The sequence below is a fragment of the Coptis chinensis genome, chromosome 6 (assembly GCF_015680905.1).
Source record: "Coptis chinensis isolate HL-2020 chromosome 6, ASM1568090v1, whole genome shotgun sequence".
Lineage (NCBI taxonomy): Eukaryota > Viridiplantae > Streptophyta > Magnoliopsida > Ranunculales > Ranunculaceae > Coptis > Coptis chinensis.
The window spans coordinates 4,250,938-4,274,515 of record NC_141461.1 but is presented as its reverse complement, the minus strand read 5'-3'; the positions used below and the strand labels follow the sequence as shown (position 1 = coordinate 4,274,515).

General features: G+C 35.6%; 3 protein-coding genes and 1 long non-coding RNA gene across 4 annotated transcripts; 2 read left to right on the top strand and 2 right to left on the bottom strand.

Moving 5' to 3' along the window:
* Positions 1–12,814: 12,814 nt before the first annotated feature.
* Positions 12,815–14,315, top strand: LOC147490893 (uncharacterized). Its single transcript, XR_015198602.1, has 3 exons — positions 12,815–12,905; positions 14,001–14,076; positions 14,221–14,315. It is a non-coding gene; the product is annotated as an uncharacterized LOC147490893 (long non-coding RNA).
* A 2,326-nt stretch (positions 14,316–16,641) lies between these two features.
* LOC147490892 (monothiol glutaredoxin-S15, mitochondrial-like) lies at positions 16,642–17,405 on the bottom strand. The gene is given in 5 exon segments (XM_086566392.1): positions 16,642–16,929; positions 17,032–17,110; positions 17,191–17,257; positions 17,319–17,369; positions 17,372–17,405. Coding segments are annotated over 5 exon segments (276 nt in total). The 5' UTR covers positions 17,391–17,405; the 3' UTR covers positions 16,642–16,869.
* A 1,443-nt stretch (positions 17,406–18,848) lies between these two features.
* LOC147490891 (putative inactive heme oxygenase 2, chloroplastic) lies at positions 18,849–20,903 on the top strand. The gene is given in 5 exon segments (XM_086567136.1): positions 18,849–19,084; positions 19,284–19,327; positions 19,330–19,520; positions 20,612–20,719; positions 20,823–20,903. Coding segments are annotated over 5 exon segments (660 nt in total).
* Positions 20,904–22,029: 1,126 nt separating this feature from the next.
* LOC147490890 (monothiol glutaredoxin-S15, mitochondrial-like) lies at positions 22,030–23,057 on the bottom strand. Its single transcript, XM_086566040.1, has 6 exons — positions 22,984–23,057; positions 22,778–22,901; positions 22,585–22,698; positions 22,440–22,504; positions 22,281–22,359; positions 22,030–22,178 (listed from the first exon to the last, which is right to left on the bottom strand). Exons 1-6 carry the CDS (start codon positions 23,055–23,057, stop codon positions 22,119–22,121), a joined length of 516 nt encoding a protein of 171 aa, XP_086422166.1. The 3' UTR covers positions 22,030–22,118.
* Positions 23,058–23,578: the final 521 nt, after the last annotated feature.

Sequence of the window (23,578 nt, the reverse complement as noted above, 5' to 3'; positions counted from 1 at the left end):
TCACAAATCCTATTTATAGAGGTTAGGAGGAGAGAGACCAACTCCTAGAACAACGAAACTTCTTTGCTCAAGAAAAGTCAAAACAAGTTTAGGGTATTGGTCAAACCACTACCCACAACAAGAAGCCAAGCCCAGGCCCGAACCTACCCGATGATGTGGTGGATAACCAATGTGGGACTATCTACTATGCACTAAAGTGGAGAGAACACCATTTGTTCATCTCCTCCACTTTGTACACATACACACTAGTATTTAGAAATACACAAGAGATTCCAACAATCCCCACTATTTCAAAATACTAATAGCCCCCACTATTTTGGAATAGGATATTACAAAAGAAATGGGTTAACGAAATGCCGAGAGAATCGAAAAAACAATGCATAAGATCTTGGTGCTTTTACGGGCTTGAACCGGTCATAGGGTAACATATCTTATAATCGTGAAAGTGGTGGATTAAAAATCTTTGAACCAACATTCCCTTGTAGTAAAATAGAGGACATGCACCCACATTGCTCTTTCATTATATGCACGTTTATAAGGTGTTAAGCTTTTTTTTTTATTACTTGTTTTTCTGTTATGTGAATGCTCTAGAGTACTTGCACGAATACTCATAAGAACCGACCCAGTTCTACATTCACGTAGGTGGATATCCATCAAGTGTACATAGCGGTTAAAATACACTATCTCATAAAATAATGGACTATGGATTCCATTAAGAGTAAAATAACTCATCCTTTTCTCATTGCTATTCAAGTTATACAAAGTATACAATAATGCTATCTAGTCATAGGGTGGGGCGTCTCAAAGAAAGACAATAGCATACCAGGAGCAACGAGGTGACTTGTTTTTCCCTTTGAACCTAATTCATGGGATCTCCAATCACATAGGTGGGGTTCCGTCGTCGGTGTAAGCCCTCATCTAAAGGCAAAAGTCCCATCCCCTCGACGATAACCACTTGCCTCCAAAGAAGTGGTGCGGTTAGACATGTGTGGCCAAACTAAGTCCAACCTAACATAATCTCTAGCGGTTGCTTGATTAAGTTATATCTCAACTTACATGTATTCTTTTCCCATTGCACATAAGATAACATGTCTTAGCTATTGCAATGAGACAAAGCATATACATATCGGGAGGTTTGTTTTAGAGCCAATGGGAAGATTTGCCAAGAGGTTGCTAACCCACTCGCATCATCACATGCCTTTTCTAAAGGCGATTAGCTTGGATGATATCCAAGACACTCAATTTCCACCAAAGGTAACCACATAAACATTACGGGATCCAGTTTATAACATATTACCTTTCTAACAATGATGGAAATCTACTAAATATCAGTCCATAATCAATGGCTTTGCTATAGTACTTGGATAATCTGACAATATACATCAAAGTTCCTTATAAGGACACCATGGGTTATCAGCTCAGTATGCCATTAATGTAGGCAATGTCATGTCTTACATACATTATCCATCAAGTACAATTGGCTACCATTGATATTGACATATTTAGTATGAGAAAACACAAGGAGATTATTTTTCATAAGATGGATATTTGCCACAAAAGGTGTTAACACATACTTACTATCATAATACCCATACTTTTCAATGAAAAATATTTCTACTAAGTGCTATAACAATATAATGAGACCAACATGAGTTTTAATTCCTATATTCACCGGTCATTCAATTCAGAGTGCCGAAATTCCCTATACCATCCGGCGGTGCGGTTTTAAGGTACGTTGTGGCCTTGAACCATATTCAAACGTCAACATCTTGACAACTGAATATAGCGATTCTGAGAAATGAGTTTAACAACATAATAAACTATCATTTTCAATGGCGGTTTATGATGTGTTTCAAATAGGAATTTCTCTCGTCTCATACACATTCTCAATGCTAGCACTCATGATATTAAATCATCTAAACAAAGAGAGATTAACACATATGTCTTGCTTTGCTCTAAAGAAAGTACACATTTTTTTATCAACAACGGTACTTTGACATCCATATGACACTAATATGTTGTTGAATTGCTCATGCCATTTATAGGCTTGAATCAACTCATACAAAGATTTAACTAAATTGTATACCTTGACTCATCACACGGTACTACTTGGTATTGTAGTTCCGCACAACTACTCAACTAGAGTCTTTAGAATTCTGTAGAAGAAATTCTAGTTATATGAGCAAGGTTTCAAAATAGTATAAATCTTGTCTCTGATTGAAACCCTTGGCTATTATTATTAGCATTGTATTTTTTAATACAACTATCACGTTTTAGTTTTCTCTTAAAGATCCAATTCAACCTATAGATCCCCCAATAAATCAAGAGTCCAGTTTAGAGGAGTTGTATCCTTCAAAAAGGACACTTCTCATAGACAAACAACTTCCTTATAGGTTAATGAATCTTTCTCAAGAAACATATAAACATCATCACCGTGAATGGTGGAAATACTCATTGATAGTCTTCCAAATTTCTTGTGCAGAAATAATGGGATTATCTTATATAGTTCATTATGAACATTCAACCACTCTATGCCAATTTCTCAGAAAGCACAACCTCAAATAAAATTAGCATATAAGACATTCAATAATAGTGTGGTATCTACAAGATTGTTATGTCGCATGACAACTAAAACAAACATCACTATTATGAGTTTCACCAATGAACATCTACTAGATAGTTCTAGGTCTCAAAAAGACTTCTTTTAGATTCATTCACAATAGCCTTGGCAAGACACCCCCCACATTTTGAAGTATTTTTGGATAGGCCCAAGACCATTCCATACTTTGTAGTTCAGTGTCTTTCCAATTATCTTGTGAGATGAACTATGGTAAAACAGTATTATGCATATGGGTCACCACCCCCCACAGTTCAATGGTTACTCAACCTAATCAAACTTACATGCAAAACACATTATACCGCTACAAACACTAAAAGAAACAACAACAATAAAATGCACTCTTATGACAAGAATATACTTTACTCAAGTTTATGATTCGGATCATATTAAACATAGTCATATTATGTTCATGTTATCTATATGAAAGGAAATCCACAAAAGATTCTAATGAATCTTAAAGAATAGAAAGAATCGCATTTGAAAAGGTTTTTACCCGAGATAATATCATTATCATCATTCTTTTCATCATTCAACATTCCAACTATCATAGGGAGACAATCCACACACTTGTACATCACCTTAGCTATTTATCCATAGTCATAGGAGGATAATGCCTAATAAGACAATCCACAAAGTTACATCTCCTTTGTCTAAAAAATAGTCACCGAGGATATTATCTAAGAAGACAATCCATAACCTTACATCTCCTTGACTAAATTAGGTTTAGGAGGATATGATTGTTTCCCATATTGTTTCCTCTCGTAGACAACGATACTCATTACTTAATAGTATATGACATGGTTAAACTTCATGTCAATGTTAAATAATGCATTCATGCCAAACATGGTAAATATCATATCATAGGTTCAGGAAAAGTAAACTTTAACTGTACCCCTCACAACAAAAAGTATACGATATTTAAGCAAATCTAGCCACTGAATATGCAAAACAACTGAGGACTCTACCTCTTCTTTTTACATGAGCTCAAGTAAGATAGAATACCCTATCAACAAGACCTCAAGTACTACCACAACATCTAATGGCTCAACCCATTAATGTCTTCAACTAGAAAAATTTACCAATAAACTATTATCAAGTTTAAAGTAAATCTACGATGATTAATATCCAAAACTAGCATGCTACACAACTTTAACATATGCTATATTAGATATAAGCTACAAGTTACTTCATCTAACATGTATTTTCACAACAGTTATAACCATCGTCTAACAACACGTTCACTCAATAAAGGTAAGTAATTATGCATTGAATACATTATAATTACTATCCAAGATTTGAGTGTGGTTGATATTAACTATCTTAAGGTCTCTCTTAGACCATCTATATACATCTACATATGTACAAAGAAAATTAATATCAAACTACTTCTAGTCAAATCAATTAATTCCTCAGTGATAAACACGTATAATTTGTTGACTAGGTTATTAAAAAAGTTTAAGCTTAGGGATTTTCCTCCTAAGAAAACTAGCATGCAACTCAAGGCAAGAATATCACCATATAATCAAACCAAAAGAATTGTAATGAGTGAAAGAATACGATACCTAACCGATTGAAAAACCGGATTACCATATTTTCCTCCTTATAGAAAAACAGTTCAAAAGAACTGTAATTCTGAACCAGCTCACGAAGAATTGGGTATCAAGCCTTATACCACTGGAAAGCTCTTTGAATCAGCTATCCAACACAAAAAGCGGATTGCAAAACCGAGCTCTGAGCTGAAAGTTATAGCAGTTTCCGTAACGAGTGACGCAGCTGTCAAAAAGACGAACTTTGACGTTTTTCTTGATAGAAATCTCATATTTGACTCCCACAAACGTAGGAGAAAGGTCTACAACCATATAGGGTTTGATAAACCACAAAAGATCAATAAATATTCAATCTTTAATTGGTTTCCCTATCAAAAACGAAATTATTAGAAAATTTCTAAAGTCATAACCCAATAACACAAAACAATAACTCAAAGTAAAATACTTATCTTTTTGATTGTCGTATTAAAGCACTCTCCTTTGTTCTACTAAAAAATCTTTCCTTAAGATTGTTAGAATAGTTGTATGAACACAAAGAACTAAAGTAGAAACGAAGAACAATAACAATAAAGAAACAAGGACAAGAGTAATCGGGAATAACCAAGGCGCTGGATTAGGTCGTCCTTAAGGAAAGATTTAAGCCCTTCCAATGGTGCGAGAAAGGCAAAGTGGCGTCTTCCTCACAGGATTCAATGGTTAACAGCAGCCTGACTTTGCACTAGAACGGACTACCCTCTAGAACAAAGAATATAACTCTCTCTCTCCGACGGTGAAGAAGAGAAGAGAAGAAGAAAAGGACTGGTTTTAGTTTTCTGTTTCTCTGAGTTGAGTTTCTGATCAAGTCTCTTTTCTCTATGGACTCACAGTCCTATTTATAGAGGTTAGGAGGAAGAGAGACCAACTCCTAATAGAACACTGAAACTTGCTGCTCAAGAAAAAGTCAAAACAAGTTTAGGGTATTGGTCAAACCACTACCCACAACAGTAAGCCCAAGCCCAGGCCTGAACCCTACCCGATGTGGTGGATAACCAATGTGGGACTATCTACTATGCACTAAAGTGGAGAGAACACCATTTGTTCATCTCCTCCACTTTGTACACACACACTAGTATTTAGAAATACACAAGAGATTCCAACACGTACTTCCGTAGTAGAATGTGTGCTACCATAGTACCACACCAAATGGCTTCCCTTATTCGAGGAGGAGCAAAAGCTGGGCCTTGAAGGAAAGATGAATTGTGGGCTAAAGGAACTCTTAGGAGTGATGTTGATGCAACTGCACCACCTAATGCTTGTGACATGTGGTTTTTCCAAGGGGTCATACTTGTGCGACGTGGGTCATCACATGTATGGATGATCAATAAATGAGGATTCGTCGCGAGGACAAGATCACGGAGCAAGGGAGAACCGAAATGGATAAACATTGGTTAGTGTGAAGGGTAAACCATAGGTAGAAACTAGGTGTGTGTTTGTTAAATTTTAACTCATGGAAAGGAAAGGAAATAAAATGGGTGGTCCACTATGGAATGGAATGGAAATGAAATAATTTTAAATGGTATGTGTTTGGTAAACTGGGGAAAGGAAAGTAAAAACTAGGGAAAGGAATAATCATGTTTGTTTGCAAAAGCTATGGAAAGGAATAATTGTATTGTTGAGTGGAGTGTATTAGTAGTAAGTTCTTATTTATCTATTTCCTTTCCTTTCCTTTCCACAAAATTTTCAGGGGTTAGCTAAAGACACAAAACTTTTTCCATTTGTTTCCATATGGAAAAGCCCATTTCCTTTCCATGGGTAAACAAACGCCTTAAAAACTATGGAAACAGTGGACCAACTTTTCGGCATTGGGTTAATCGGGTGTGGGTCAGATAGATTGCGGATCCAGGATAACCAGGAGTCCAGGATTCATTGCTCCAGCCCCGATCCACAAGTGTAAGATCGGATGATGGAAGATCAACATCAATATTTCTGCCTTAGTATTTCCTTGAAACTTTAATGAATTTCAATGTTTCAGCGCTTGAAATTTTTAACGATATGGGACAAATCCACAAAAATGTTATTCATTATTTCATTTGAAATGTAAAGGAGAATCGCAAGCACACAAACGAGTATCAATTTTAACAAGGACTTGTTCAGAAGACTTAACAACTAATTCATCTTCGTTGTTACTCAGTGACTTCGTCATCGTTTCTCTCACAAACTTTAACGAACGATTATCTCAAAAAAATTAATAAAAACAAACAAAACTAGACTTCATAGAATGGACTAGACAATATCATATGGAATAACCAAATTGGTTTTAATACGTATTACAGTTGTAGGTCGGTCTAGGATGTTCAAATACAGTGACATATAGCCGAATAGGTCTGTCCACTTGTGTTTCCAACATCTCTCTCTCTTGGTTGTAACACATTATTAATATGAAGGCTCTAGGAGTTATCAACTACTAAATACTATCTTCTTCTACATACTTATCATCTACTACATGAAAGCAAAGGTATGCAAATGCAACACAACCTAGTTTTTTTTAACTAAAACAGTTTGGGTTTTGTGCTTCGATGAAGGTCTTCTCATGGTTGGATTTATCTGAACATTTTATGGTAGATGCGTAGCTTATGAGGTAACAACATATCAAATTTTTTGAAACATAAAATAAAAAATATTACTGTTCATACTTGATCTATGACTTCAATTTGAATTTTCTTTTCTTTTCTTTTCTTTTCTTTTTGTCTTTTTGATGTATACTCTTAAACAATGATGTTGATCTTAAAGTTCTACGATATGACATATTTGGAACCTGAAATTCTAAAATCTATTGTTTTAGGAACCTGATCAATTCAAGCAAGATTCAACTTTTAGGAACCTGGAGTTCCAAAATCTATTTTTTTTAGAAATCTGAAGTTTTAATATTCAATTTTTAGGAATCTGAAGTTCCAATATTCAATTTTTAGAAAATCGAATGTACAAAATCTATTTTTTAGGAACCTGGCCTGGAGTTCTAAGATCCAATTTTTAGGAACTTGAAGTTCCAAGATCTAATTTCTAGGAACATATAGTTCTAGGATCTATTTTTTTTAGAAGTTGAAGTTCAAAGAACTTATATTTGTTTTCAAGAACCCGAAGTTCCAAAATCATGAACTAAACTTGTAGTTTTTAATATAACCAAGAGTTCATTAAGTTTTCCATGAAGAACTTGAAGTTTACATATACTTAGAACCAGAAGTTGTTCTAACCTAATCATCCCAAATGTTTAATTCTTTTACTCAAATTCTTAAATTATGACATGGCAGATCCAAAGTCTTATAGGGTATGTGCAGTTTAAAATGTTAATTTGAAATAGTATTGGATCATTGTTGATTTGGTCAACAATAGCTGTTTTGTAGGCTGGGCTTTTATCATTCGGTTGGCTGGGGTTCTTTTGGGCATAATTCGAAACATTGTCGTGGGCACGGGCTATATATATATATATATATCGGTCATGGAAAGTAGTCGAGAGTTTAGAGAGTTCGGTTTATTAGCTGCGTTGGGGGTTTTTCTGGGATGCATGACTATAGTTTATAGTCACAGGCTTTTTTGGGTTTAACTTTTCCATTTAAGTCGGTCCATTTAAGTGCAAGAGTGGTATAGAACATTTCAATTACGTCATTTCTATCATTGTTAGCATAATTATATAATCCGTACTCTCATTGATTTTGATAGAACTGATAATCTTAGTTAACGTAAATTCTAAAGAACTAAGAGTAGAACGAATTTTCTATTCCAACTATATTGCAATAACATCGAGAGTAGAAAACTTTGATAATATTAAGCTGAAACCAGTTTTAGTTTTATTTACGTTTGAGTCTCGTTACTTATTCGTAGGTAAAACTATCATTTTACCTTTTATCAAATGGCGCCGCTGCCATCTTCGTTCTATTTAGAATTGTTTACATTAGTATTGTTTAAAATTGAGGGCCAATATCCAGATGCAAACACCACCTATGCCGACATATTCCCAATAAAATATAGCCTCATTTCAAACTCTTCAAAATACGGTACGTGATTATTACTTGTGTTTCCATGCTAATGAAAAGAGTCTCTTGGGAAAACCTTATTCATCTTCTCTTGTATCTCAAGTTTGCCTACTGAAAATAGAGCTGAGAAACTTAATACTTGATGGAAAAACTTTCAGGATTTGAACAACCTATAATGGCTTGCTACACCAGAATTTAAGAATTAGGACGCACTCTTGGGACATTATACCCCGTCTCCAATTAGGAACAATAATTACCGTCTTAAATTGTTTGAAACCCGTCGTACTGTTTTTTTATGTTGACTTAGGTTGACTTTAGTTGACTGAAGGACGGAAGTTCTCGTCCCAAATCAGAGACGAGACATTGTGTGCTCTTCCAGCCGTTGGTCAGTCGTAGATGATTTTAGAGAGAAAGTGATTGCACTTGTTTTTTTTCGCTCAATATTTAAGCTAATATTTGACTACCCCGCCAAGATATTTCTTTCTTTCACTAACCCTAGTATAAGAAGACAGTAAATCTTTGGTGGTAGTGGTTTGAGTGTTTGACACTAAGAGCTTCAAATCTCTCTCAAAATCGGCATCTCTCTCAAGTTTTGGTAACCCACTCACTCTCTCTCTCACCAATTTTCGTTTTTGTTAGAACCCTAATTTCTACTCATGGGTTGTGCAAATTTCTTAAATTTTTGGGTTTATTGTGTTTTTATTATTGTCTAGGATTTCTTCATCCCTTAAAATGTAGTGTCTTTGTTGTATATTTTGATGTGATTATATTAACTGCAACTACCCATACTCCAGAGTTCTTGATGTGATTATATTAATTGCAACTACCCATACTCCAGAGTTCTTGGGTCTTCCTCTAGGGGCATGGGTTGAGGAAGGTGGACCTGAATTAGCTGGAGAAGGAATCGTTATTGGTTTTGTTGACACCGGAATTGATCCAACACACCCTTCTCCGATGACATTTCGAGCATGTTTTCCGGTTCTGAACACTTCGATATCTGTGAAGTCACGAGTGATTTTCCATCCGCTCTTGTAATAGAAAATTGATTGGTGCTCGTCATTTTGCTGCATCCGCTATAACAAGAGGAATATTCAATGCCAATCAAGACCATGCTTCGCCATTTGACGGTGATGGTCACGGATCGTAAGTCTTTCTAACCACCATATCATAAATGTGTGCAACACTACATAAGGATAGTACCAGTGATAGTAAATTGCAGCACTTTTCATTGCCTTGTATAGATTTTTAGCCGATGCTTAATATGATGATGGATTGTCAATTTCCATTAATTAGGCATGTAAAAAAATAGTGAAGTATTATTTCCATGTTAGAGTTTGATGTAAGTAGACATTTTTGATGGTCTGAAAATCTGTTTCAGCGTTTAGGTCTACAAGGCATTGTACAAGAGTTTTGGAGGCTTCATGCAGATGTTCTTTGCTGCCATTGACCAGTACACATGTTGATTAATTCATTATCTATGAAATCCATGAATATCTAGTGTTGGTTGCAACTTGCAAGTACAACTTTTACTTAACATAATTTCTTTTGCAACACTCATTGTAGTTTAGATTTATATTATTTATCTATATAAATGTTGATATAACATCTAATTATTATTTCTAGTTATCAACATGAAGTTATCTCAAAACCCCTCTTCAAACTTGACACTGGTTTTAGACCAAACCTCAAAACAACAATGTTTACTTCCATTTCTCGTCTCAGCCGTGTCTTTGCCAAAAACACCCCAATAACAGCAACACCTCAAACTCTCACAAAAACCCAAACACCCAAACAAGAAGAAGAAACCCCCACTTCAATTAACAAACTTTCCAAACAAAAAAACCTTACCACCCTTGTCGAAAACTTCAAAAAGTGTTCCGAAATACGTCGGTTTCGTTCTCGACATTTAGTATATGAAAAAACTATTGGTCGTCAACATTCGTTAGTGTTGGAACATCAGAAGAAGAAGTTTGATGATATTAAACAAGGTTTTGCTATGAGACTTATTTCTTTATATGGGAAAGCAGGTATGTTTGATCATGCTTTAAAACCGTTTGATGAATTGCCCGAGTTAAAATGTGAACGTCTTTGTTAAGGCGTATAATGCTAGTGTTGTGTCTAACAAGTTTGATGAGACCCGACAAGTTGTTTAGAGAACTCTCTTTGAAAAAAAAAGAATATCCTTAACCCGTTATCTCCTCATCTTCCTATTTATAAGCCACGACTCACTTCGGCGTTTTCAATTTTCCGAGAATATCCATGGCATTCCTAGCCACTCTAGTTTTGTTTAGTTATTTTCTGTATTTAAAAATAGGTTTGATTTGCTTCACCTATCAGAGTTTCTACCAATTCTTGTTTTATTGAAATGGGGAAGTGGGAGAATGCTCGTTTGATGGAGAAAAATGGGGTGGAGCCGAGTTTGATTACTTTTAATACACTGCTGAATGGGTTTTATAGGGATGGTAAGTTTGAGGATTTGGGCTAGGATGGAAGAGAGTGGGATTGTCCCGGATATAATAAGTTATTATGCTAAGTTGCAGGGTTTGGTTAATATCGGAGGCAGTTGAATTAGTTGAACAGCTTGGGAATAACGTAGAGAAACCTAATCTTTTTACGTATAATGTTTTTATAAAATGGTATGGCAATAACGGGAATCTGGATGAAGCTAAAAGCGTATATGATAATATGTTGTTCGGATTGGTTCACTTTTGAGGCACTCATTCCCTGTGTTTGTGGGAAAGGGAGTTTGGTCTTGCTCTTAAGCTTTGTGAAAAGAGTATTGGCTCTAATTGCCATGTTTCCTTGGGCATAGTGCAGGTTGTGGTTGATGGGTTGGTGAAATAGTCGAAGGGGGCTTATGGAGATTGCAATCAAAAAGTGTTATCGTTCGAAATTGAAAATGCCTCAAGAAATTGAGTGATGTTATTCTTCCTTTAGTGATATGATCGATGTAATGTTTCTTTGTTTTCCCTGTTTGCTTTTGCAAATTGATTTGCATTTTTGATGCACTACGAATTCGTTACCGTTTAAAAAAAAAACATGAAGTTATCTCGTTCCTTATCAACAAGAGAAACATAAAGACAACTTAGTTACCTGCTAGTAGTTTCCTTATCCTATTTAGATATTAATTGTTTATAGCTGTTCTGAGTACTTTCAAATTTCAATAACATATTGATGCTTCTATTTGTGTCCGAAGTTGTACATTCACCAAAGACTATTGAGTGAGTACTATCGGTCACTATAATCACTAGGCTGAGTTTCTCTGCAAGTGCATCCGATGCATTTCCTTTTTTTCCTAAGTACAGATAAGAAATCACTTTTAACATCAATGCACCTCATTAACGTTTTGGGTAAAGTCTTCATGTTTGGGGTTGATATGTTTCTAAAACTTAGAAACTTGGGTTTGTAGAGTTTGAAATTATGACAAATAGGATAACTTAGTTTTGTTTGTCTTTCCTTTTTGTGGTCTATTGTGCTGACTTGTGTGGATTTGTGAGTAGGAACTACGTTTTGAGGTTCAAATAGAAGTTGTAGAACTCTTACTTAACTTTGATATCCAATTGGATTTGTTTCAATCCAATATATATAGAAAAAGATACAACTGTTTTAGCACAGCTATGTTAACTAGGATTTTCCAGCCCATGTTCTGTGTTTAGTCGGCTTCATTAAAAGTTTTATGTGGAATTTGCTTGGTTGGTCTGAACAGAAGCTGTAGAATTTCGAGTGCAGTTTTATATCCATTTTGGTTTGTTCCATTCTAAGTTATATAGTGATAGTTATGACTGTTTTACTTCAGAGTGATGAATTAGTTCTCGAGCTGACAGTTCAGCAGGTTCTGTCAACGTCTGTGATTTTCTGAATAAAATTTAGCTTTCAAGGTCTTAAGGTAAGTTGTAGTTCTATGAGTCTAGTTTCAAACCTAATTGGATTTGTCTCTTTCCAAACTATATTGAGAAAGATACGTCTGTTTTCGTTCAAGGTGGTTGATGAGAAATTTTCCGATTATGTAGCATGTTTAATTTGTGTTGTGGATTTTTAGGTATTAGTTTGTAAAGTTTTTATTTATGTGAACATATTCATTATCAATATCCGACATAAACTGCAATCCTCCTTCACGCTTTTGGTAAACAACTATCTTAATAGTACATATAAAAGTAGGAAAGAGGAATCTATATATTAGCAAAAGTTACTCTCTTAGTTGTCACATGAAGATGACTCCTTATGCCAGGTAATTAAGTCAAACCCCTAATTTCTTTTACCCGTATTCTAAATTTGATCTCTCTATCTCTCTCTCTCTCTCTCTCTCTCTCTCTCTCTCTAGTTTTGCATTTCTGGTTTGTCTCAAAATCTACCTTTACATATGTAGGACTTGAGATTCTGGCTTTTCCTTGCAACCAGTTTGGTGGTCAAGAGAGCCGGTTCAAATTCGAGATTAAGCAGTTTGTTTGTACAAGATGTAAAGCAGAGTTCCCTATTTTTTTGACAAGGTGTGTCAATTGCTAACGATTCCCATGCAAACACTCATTGAACAAGACTTGCTTAGTGTTCTTTAAATTTTATAGGTTGATGTGAACGGACCAAGCTTGCTCCAAATATCGGTTCTCAAGTCTAGTGCGGGGAGGGTTTTACGGGTGACTGATCAAATGGAATTTTGAGAAATTCTTGGTTGACAAAAATGGTAAGGTTGTGGAAAGATACCCTCCCACGACCTCTCCTTTCCAAATTGAGGTACGCTTCATGTTACTCTTAAAAAGCATTTCAAGAATCAAGAGGTAATCGATTGACATTCTTAAGACTATGTATGCTAGGTTGGTAGAAACATGATGCATTTAATTTAATCTGTGAATACCGTTGTCATTACGGCTTTTCGGTTGCAAAGACCAAGTTGTCGCAATAATATTTTCTAAACCATGTTCTCAATGTTGCAAGACCCTTTCTTTTTAAAGCGACTCAATTGACTATAATACAATACATTAAATGTTTTCAAGTTGTTCACTTCGCTTACTCCTATTATGCGCAACATACCACTTATAATATAACACTATAGCAAAGATAACACCAGTATTCGCCAACCTAAGTAACTCGAGTACGAGTACGCACAATAGAGAAGATGAGAAGTGAATTTGTCGTGTTCTTAGTAAAACTGAATTTGTGACTAAACTATCGATTTCAATACAAAGGATAAGGGAGTTGATGACCGTGTTTTCCAAAACAAGCTAAGCTTCAGTATTTCGAAGCTTCGTGGAGCATTAGAGCTTCAATCTCTCTTTGGGACATCTTAATCGGCAACATGTTAATATCCTAGTGATTCTAAGCTCGAGGTAGAAGAAAACTCTCAGTAAGAAGTCAATAATCAAGAACACATACTTGAATGATTAACAGCTTTTTTATCGGTGTTTTATTTTTTATATTTTTATCTTTTTTCGTTTTGTTCTCAGAATCGCTCAACATAACTGTTCAGATTTATTCCTGAAAGGTAAAATATTCCTAAAAGCATATTTGCACTTTTTGAGCCGCCACCGGTGAGTGACGATGATAAGACATAGGAGGCAGGGAGGCTTAAACCTTGCATAACCGAAATGTAGAACCTTGTTTACTCAATTTCTGCATTTAGGTCCATAGAGCTGGCCAAATCTAAGTTCTAACATTTGTTGTTCATTAGTACCTCACTGTACCAGCTTGCATCTAAGTGGAATGTTTGTGGACAGGGTGTTTTCGAGTTCTTACATTATTGAGTAGTAAAATTAATAAAAAGAGAAAAATAGCACATGCTATATACCCATATTCATTTTTATGACTAATGCATTTCTTTTGGTGCTGCAGAAGGACATACAAAAGCTTCTTGCTACTTGAATCTTGCTGAGTTACAGTCTCCCACTAGCCTTTACTTATGCTCAAAGTAAGTTAGATGCAATCTTTGATATAAATTAGTTAAGTTGATAGTTGAAACTTCGGTCGTTTGTATAAATGTGCTCAAAGTTAAGTGCTCGTGTTTGGTTTAAGTCAAGAGATTTTATTGTTTTCTAACAATTGTTTGTTATAGTTATTTTCAAGGTTTATGATCTGAATTGCAATGGGAAAGTTACCTTCAATGAAATGTTGGATGTGCTTCGAGATTTGACTCGATCTTATATTTCGAACAAAGCAGAGGCAGTGTTGGTCATCTACTTCTTGATTTTGTTTGAGTTTGTATGAGGAATTTCTTTTTATGTTTTTAGATGAAATGGATAAGGTTTTCCTACCTTTATTTTTGGATTGGAATCCTCGCTTATTTTACCAATCTGTGATGACTCGGGATATTCGTGCGTAACTGCTCTCAGATGTTTTTTTTCCTTGTATTATTTTCCATTCATTACTGAAATGAGCATCCATTACTGAAATGAGTGCCCGAGTACGTACATTATACATGGGGGTGCATGGGTGCCTTCTTTGAGGGATACTTATAATATAACTCCACACTGAGACAGTTCTCTCTTTTTTGTTTTTGAACTTTCCTTTCATATGTTATTAATGACTCCTTGTAAAGTTAGACATCCTTAAAGTGTAGATGCACTTATCGCTTTGTAGAAAATTAGAAATAATTTTGGTAGTACTTTGCCCTATTTGACTTGGTATTCTTTTCATGCACACAGATGTTTCACCTATTGATGCCTTGAGTTTATATAACTAATAATATGATTTCATCTACATGTTCGCAGGAGCACAAAGACCACAAGAAATCATCAGTACTCATTTTTCATGCGTAGTATAGCATATTACGTCTTGTGTATTTCGTATACCTTATTTCGGGTCTTGCTGGAACAAAGAGAGACTAACACTTTGGAAGGATGCAGATCACCAGGTTGATTTTATCTTCATTTGTTTGATTTTGTCAACATGAAGTGGCCTAAGCCTATCTTGTGATCTCAACTCAGTTCAGCTATATGTAACAGTGTCATTGATTGTTTATACATGAGTTGTATATATAGTTGTTGGCAATCAAAAAGCTTGAAAACATTGTAACTTTTGGAAATTTTCAATGTATTATATATCAATTTTTGAAATAGGTTGTTTTAGTATGTTGTTTGTGTAATTGATTTTATTAATTGAGAACCTCAAATCAGATATCATTTAGCAAGGGGAAAACAAATTGTATATAAAAAAAAAATTACTTTAAACAAATACGACGGGGAACCGGGTCGTTAATTGATTTCCCTAAAATGAAATGGTGACGGAAATGCACGTCCTAAGTTAGGACACAAATTCACGACGGTTGGACGAGTTCTAGTTATGAAAACATCGATTACAACACAAAATTTAATTTGCGACGGTTTCAAGTGTCCTAATATTAACGACGGCAAAAACTGTCTCAAGTCCGTCGCAATTCTAATTCAACTTACTACTCTATTTCCCGTCGTTAATATTAACGACAGGGCTATACGCGACGGACTCTGGGACACTATTTTCCGTCGTAAATCTCGATTTAAGACGGTTTTTTCCGTCGTTTTTGGCCATTTCTGGTGTAGTATTGTGGATATGGAGGTCCACCACTGAATTATGACAGTCGGATCTCATGCTGACAAACAAAGAGTTTGAACGGAAGCTCGGTGACAGCTAAAGGGTGTAACGATAGTAGTAAATATGTGAATTGGGATGGTACACACTACACACTACACTGAGGCTGCAAATCAGTATGTTCTGTCGCAAATACTAACGGGAAAGCATTCAGACCCACCCCTCTCACAAAAGATGCCATTCCTATCAACCTTAAGTTCTAACAAAAAAATAGGTTGAATCACTCGGTTTTATTCAACCTAAGAAACTAAAGGCTATTCACTTGTTTACTAAATAAACTAGTTCTGAAATTAAGTGATGGAATCATTTTACAAAGCCATATGTATCTAATGTTTTGTTCCCATATTGTTACACAAACACTCAATTACACAAGTAATTAGACAAGTGTTTAAGCAATCAGGGCTCCAGTGTCAAATGTGTTGCATACAATTGTTTGAATCAACCGTACAAACAGGGAAAGGATTATTCCAGCCATTAAATTCGATAATCAGGGCCAATCTTATCCCTAACATTTCCCTCTTTTTATTTCTGTTCATTTTATTCTACAAACCAAACAATTAAATTTTCACACTCACAGAAATAATTGGCGTATTAGTTGCAAACTTGCAATGAACTCAGCTACAAAGAATATATAGAATAACCTTCCAATGAATTTACAGTTACAATCGGATACTTAACAACAAGTTTCCTTAAATATGAATGCATTAATTGAGTATTTAGCTCTTCCATATAAGTAATATCAGTATTTATTTTCAATCAAAGATCCAAAGTTTGTTGAGAGCATTTCCTTACACTAGTCTTTGCCATATTCGAAGGTAAAGAACCAGTCGACACTATTGAGATCAGAATATAAATTTTCAAACTAGACTCTGATTTCAGGAGATAGACAGAGCCACATCAAAGATATAGAGATTATAAATATATCTTACTTATTACAAGCAAGAAATCATTCTTATGGATTATTCCAGCTAATACTGTTGCTTACTAAAATCAAAAGGATAACATCACTATCCTTATACCTAGAATATTTACCATCAAAAAATCCCCAAAACAAACAGCAATAGTAACAAGAAACAAAAACATAACACACACACACCCCAACACGCCCTTGTAATCTCTCGGGAAGACTAACTTATCCTCACTCTTCTTTGTCGACTTTAGGAAGGAGATGAATGAGCTTATCCTTTAACTCTCCAGACTGCAAAGGATGAATCATATAACAGTCATTCCAGACATCCTTTTTATCAATAAAATCGTAACAATGTAACACAAACTAAGAAAGTAAAATGTCAAGGTCTACTTGGTGCATGCTGACAATAATATCAGATCCTCCAATGAACTCCCCATTGATAAATATTTGTGGAAATGTGGGCCAGTGACTGCACCGTTGATCAACATCAAATTATTAGTATAATAGAAAATAAATATGTCGCATGCACAACAAAATGATAATTCGTACCTGAAGCCTTTAACGCCATTCTTTAGTTCCGGGTTTTCCAATATGTTTCTAGCACTCAAAGGAACCTCTGCAAGCATGTAATCATATAACCAAAAAAAAATCGATCTTCAAAACATACCAAGAGTTACTGTAGGTATTCAGAACTTTAACTGCCAATGAGCTAAATCCACACATAGGGGAATTCCCTTCATATAAATCATAACCGGGTTTTCTTCCACATCCTATATAACGACAAAACTATATACATTGTCAATAAATAAGTTGAAAACTCAAAACATATTCAAATACAAACTACCTTCTAACAATATATTTTAGAGAAACCCCAGAACTTGAAACCTTATCAGTTGGTTTAAAATCATCATGTGTGTCTTGATCACTAGGCTCAGTCGTTGAGTATCTCATAAATGACCCAGGCACCAACTCAAAATGTTAAATTATATTACAAATAGGAAAATTTTGTGAATACCAAAAAGTAAGTAAGAATATTATTAGTTACCATCATAGTTCTTAATGAATGAGTTTGTGGAGCACGTGCAATACTTCTGAAGAGTACATTTGATAACAACCTTGCCATCACGTTAATCTAACAAACAGACATAAACGGGTAATCAGAACTTTTATTACAATTTTTTGAACGTTTGCTTATTGGGAATTTTATTTTGCTCACCTGAGATATTTTCTCAATATAATTTTGAGTCGGTTGCAAATTGCAGGACTCGTATCAACAAGGTAGGGCTCTCAACGGGCCGGACTTGAACAAGACTCACTTATGTCTAGGTCCCGGCCCAAAGCATATTTACATTTAGAAGGTCCAAGCCAGGCCTAGGTCCTGTTGGACTTTATCGAATTTGAGCCTAGCTTAGGTCCTATAAGACTAGATAACTGCTAAGCAGTGGGGCGTGAGCGGAGGGTGGAGAAGAGAGAGGGAGAGATGGGTTTGTGGGTGGGAGAGAGAGAGACATTTAGGGTTTGATTGAGAGGGAGAGGGAAGAAAGGAGGGAGAGGGAAAAGGATAGATGAGGACAGACAGACAGAAACCAACCAACTTAGATTTTGTACGCATACCCCCCTCCCCGCCTTCTGCCCGGGTCGTTCGATCTGCTCACTTGATTACATGTAACCAGACTCGAACCCATGCCCTATGTGGCACTATAACACTTAACCACCAAGCCTCCAACTTTTTATATAATCTAATAGTTAAATATTTATTTGTATTTAATTGAAACACTAACAAAACTACATTAGTTTTCGGACCGGACAGGGATATGTCAAGAACTAGCCCAATAGTGTTATTGGAAAATATTTAAGTCCTAAGTCCCTATTTTATCGGTTCGGATTCAATTGGGCTTCGGGCCTGGCCCAATCTATTGACAACCCTAACAAAACTAGCAAATCAGTTACCCTTATATTTTGGGTTTGAAAAACTGAAATATTTGGAATTTCGAACAAAATTGATGTTGAATTGGGGAAAAGGAATTAGGAGGGAAGAAAGAACAATGTTGTCATCCGGGAAACTACATCCATTTCAGTTCACTCACTCGTTATTCCTCAGTCCGCGTGGTTTCAACAGAAATAACTGTTTGATATTTTCTTGTTCCAATACTAATAATGAGTCCACAACATCATCAACAACGAGTGTGCCTCCACTTATGAAGAAAATGAAGAGATATAGAAAGCTATACCCAGGTGAAAGCCAGGGTATTGTGGAAGAAATGAGATTTGTCACAATGAAACTGTGTAGTGAGAAAGTTTCTAATGCTCAAGGGAGTGAAGAAGAAATAGAGTCTTCTTTGGAGAATAGTGAGACATGGGAGCCAAAAATTGAAGGGTTTATTAACTACTTGGTTGATAGTAAGCTCGTTTTCGAAACTTTGGAATGCATTGTGGAAGAATCAAGATGTTTCTTGTGAGATTTCTTAGTTCCGTTTTGCATATTCTAAGCATTCTTAGTAGTAATTAGTTTTAGAGAATTTTAGCCCCACCTAAAATATTGATAAAATAACAAAACCAAAGTTATATGTTGAATGTGTTAGTAAGTTAGTGTGAGTAATGGTAATTGTATAAGGTGAAACAAAGTTACGATTGTTACTAATGTCTAATTATTGCGATGCTTATTTCAAAAAAACTGGATTAGAGCAAGTCAAGTGATCTCAAAAGATCTAGAGTGGTTTAGCCAACAAGGTTGCGTGATTCCAGAACCTAGCAATCCTGGTGCTTTTTATGCAGGATATTTGGTGGAGCTTGCGGGCAAGAGTGCTCCTATGTTCCTGTGTCACTTCTATAACATATATTTTGCACATATCTCCGGTGGCCAAGTTATAGCAAAACAGGTGTTGGAAATGTTTTACATGCACATGGTTTTTTTAGACAAAGAAATGCTTTATATGCACTTGGAATTTTGTAACTTCCGATCAAGTATAAGTATTCTAGTCGTAGTAGTGAGCAAACTATAATGATGTCTACTATCTAGCATGATTGTGTTTCCCATCTTTCATTTGCTTTATAACTTTTTTTTTCTTTTTTATCGGTAGACTCTGAATTTCATCCATAGTCAAAACATAATGCTGAAATAGGAGGTCTCTCTACGACAAGCAAATCACATTATCTCGCCTAAGTGTGGCCATACTTGCTAATGTTCATGTGGGAATCATGAATTTGACCCAAGAGCTATCTCATACCTTGCTAAACGGGGGAAAAGACCTACTATCTGGAAACTATGGAAAATGTGTGTGATGTCATAATTTGTATAGTAGTTTAAGTAGCTTGACTAGCTTTGGCATTGTATTCTATAGTTTTTTTTTTTGTTTTTGATTGGCAAGCCTATTTTAAATGAGATCAATAACTCTTTGATGCTGGCGGGGTTCGAGCCCCAAACCTCTGGTATCATCACCCTAAGGTTTTACCTACTTTTGTTAGTCGACACCTGCTGTATTCTATAGTTTGTATGATATAACTGTCTGATCATGCCAATAAAATCTAGCCACCAATCTTTTGCATCTCAAAGTTGCACTTTTTCTGATTTCATGTGTAACTCCTCCTCTTAGGTAAAGGTAACTAGTATTATCGTTGGCAAAGAACACCAATTTTTTATTATCTTATACCTCTAAAATATTACTTTCAAGAATGCTTTGGAGGATAATAACATCTCAGGGGAATAGTGATTCAAAAGTTTAAGTATATCTCCTACTACTCTTTGGAATTGTCAAACAACCATTTAAAGCTTTCCATGATGTCTTCATCTCTCTGCAGCTTCTTTGGTTGTTATTTGTAAAATAACTCACAACCTGATAGATTAGCGGATCAACATGGGATTTTATACCTTATGGGCTTTCATTAGTAGCAATGGAAGTACTTGAGTTGACCATGCTCCCCTTAGCATGGAGATTAACCAGGTTGGATTATGTCCATAATTCTTGTGTAGGTTTCTAAGAAGCTCTTGGAAGGGAGAGAGCTGGAGTTCTGCAGATGGGAGAGGGATGCACTAGAGTTGTTGAAAGATGTCAGAGATAAGCTGAACAACGTTGGCGAGGTAAATACTATGGACGATCATGTATGCTTGGTTAACATTGTTTGGTGCACATATATACTTCTTGAGTTAACTTCTCTTTTGCCTGAAAAATTCATGTATTTAGCACTGGCCGCAAGATGACAAGAATAAATGCTTAAGGGAAGCAACAAAGGCATTCCGGTTCTTGGGCCAGATTATACTTTGAGCATTTTATAATTGAAATGGTGTTACAAGTCGACAAGAGATTTCCAGTGTGCAACATCTGGTGGTTCTTATTACTTTTGAGGGTTTCTATAATTTGTTTGTCGATACAAATGACAAATCGAACATAGAAACATTCACAGAGAGTTGGCTCTTTTATTCTTCACAAGATAATAGTTAGTTCTATAACATTAACAACTGAACCAATTTCCTTTCTAAACCAATTGTATTTAAATATCCTTGATCTTATCTAACATAATTCTTTATCTCTGGTGTTAGAAGACTTGAGGCTCTAATTATGGTGCCATGTAATCCCCGATTTGATCTCATTGTTGTGCTTCACCAAAGAATTATTGTATACCTAAAAATAACAAAAATGGAGGGCTAACTAGAGGTACTAGGTACCCTACATTCAAAAAACTTCTAAGTAAGAAACAAGGAGAATTCCATAATTTTTTTTTTTTTGAACTAGTGTTACCACCCCCCCAGTGAGTTAATTAGGCCAATTAGGATTTCTCCCTACTAGATGGGAAATTAGGGTCTTTCCCCAATACACACACACAAAATTTGGTCAATCCAATTTGACTTTTTTTTTGTGTGTATTTAGGGGGGAGATCCTAATTTCCCAAGGGGGGAAATCCTAATTGACTTGTCTAGTGGGGGTAATTTTGGTTAACCCTTCTTTTTGCTTACTGCATAACTTATATGATAATGCACTGAAGATTTACACAAACCTTTTTGCACACTGCAAATGCTTATATACTCAACAAAAATCGTCTGATGGACCCAGGTCGTAGGCAAGCAGCTTATTCAAGTCCTATATTTTTGAAAGTGAACTGTTCTACACTTTCCTCACTCCTGCACTTATATAAAAGACCTCACTCCTGCACTTGTGTAAGTCGGTCCATTTAATCTCTACCAACTAGTTCGTCCACTGTTCCACTCATTAGGCTCTAATTTCATGAGATAGACAGAGCCGCATCAAAGATATAGAGATTATAAATATATCTTACTTATTACAAGCAAGAAATCATTCTTAAGGATTATTCCAGCTAATACTGTTGCTTACTAAAATCAAAAGGATAACATCACTATCCGTATACCTAGAATATTTACCATCAAAAAATCCCCAAAACAAACAGCAATAGTAACAAGAAACAAAAACATAACACACATACCCCAACACACCTTGTAATCTCTCGGGAAGACTAACTTAACCTCACTCTTCTTTGTCGACTTTAGGAAGGAGATGAATGAGCTTATCCTTTAACTCTACAGACTGCAAAGGATGAATCATATAACAGTCATTCCAGACATCCTTTTTATCAATAAAATCGTAACAATGTAACATAAACTAAGAAAGTAAAATATCAAGGTCTACCTGGTGCATGATGAGAATAATATCAGATCGTCCAATGAACTCCCCATTGATAAATATTTGTGGAAATGTGGGCCAGTGACTGCACTGTTGATCAACATCAAATTATTAGTATAATAGAAAATAAATATGTCGCATGCACAACAAAATGATAATTCGTACCTGAAGCCTTTAACGCCATTCTTTAGTTCCGGGTTTTCCAATATGTTTCTAGCACTCAAAGGAACCTCTGCAAGCAAGTAACCAAAAGCACATGTAATCATATAACCAAAAAAAAAAACCCCCAAAACTTATCGATCTTCAAAACATACCAAGACGTATTGTAGGTATTCATAACTTTAACTGCCAATGAGCTAAATCCACACATAGGGGCATCAGGAATTCCCTTCATATAAAGCATAACCGAGTTTTTTTCCACATCCTATATAACGACAAAACTATATACATTGTCAATAAATAAGTAAGTTGAAAACTCAAAAACACATTCAAATACAAACTACCTTCTGAACAATATCTTTTAAATAAACCCCAGAACTTGAAACATTATCAGTTGGTTTAAAATCATCATGTGTGTCTTGATCAGTAGGCTCAGTCGTTGAGCATCTCATAAATGACCCAGGCACCTACTCAAAATGTTAAATTATATTACAAATAGGAAAATTTTGTGAATACTAAAAACTAAGTAAGAATATTATTTGTTATCATCATAGTTCTTAATGAATGAGTTTGTGGAGCACGTTCAATACTTCTAAAGAGTACATTTGATAACAACCTTGCCATCACGTTAATCTAACAAACAGACATATAAACGGGTAATCAGAACTTTTGATACAATTTTTTGTACGTTTGCTTATTGGGAATTTTATTTTGCTCACCTGCGATATTTTCTCAATATAATTTTGAGTCGGTTGCAAATTGCAGGACTCGTATCAGCAAGGTAGGGCTCTCAACGGGCCGGACTTGAACAAGACTCACTTATGTCTAGGTCCCGGCCCAAAGCATATTTACATTTAGAAGGTCCAAGCCAGGCCTAGGTCCTGTTGGACTTTATCGAATTTGGGCCTAGCCTAGGTCCTATAAGACTAGATAACTAAGCAAAGCGGAGGGAGGGGGCGGAGAAGAGAGAGAGAGAGAGATGGGTTTGTGGGTGGGTAAAGAGAGACATTTAGGGTTTGATTGAGAGGGAGAATGAAGAAAGGAATGAGAGGGAAAAGGATAGGTGAGGACAGACAGACAAAAACCAACCAACTTAGTTTTTTTCCGCATAACCCTCCCCCAACCCTTCTGCCCAGATCGTTCGA

Excerpts from the sequence above, each read along its gene's own strand:
- LOC147490890 (XM_086566040.1), bottom strand. The coding sequence starts at position 23,057 with ATGGCAAGGTTGTTATCAAATGTACTCTTTAGAAGTATTGAACGTGCT. Across the intron at positions 22,505-22,584 it reads CCTACAATACGTCTTGGTAT|GTTCCTTTGAGTGCTAGAAA; the intron begins GTTTTGAAGATC and ends TTGCTTGCAGAG. Across the intron at positions 22,360-22,439 it reads AATGGCGTTAAAGGCTTCAG|TCACTGGCCCACATTTCCAC; the intron begins GTACGAATTATC and ends TCAACAGTGCAG.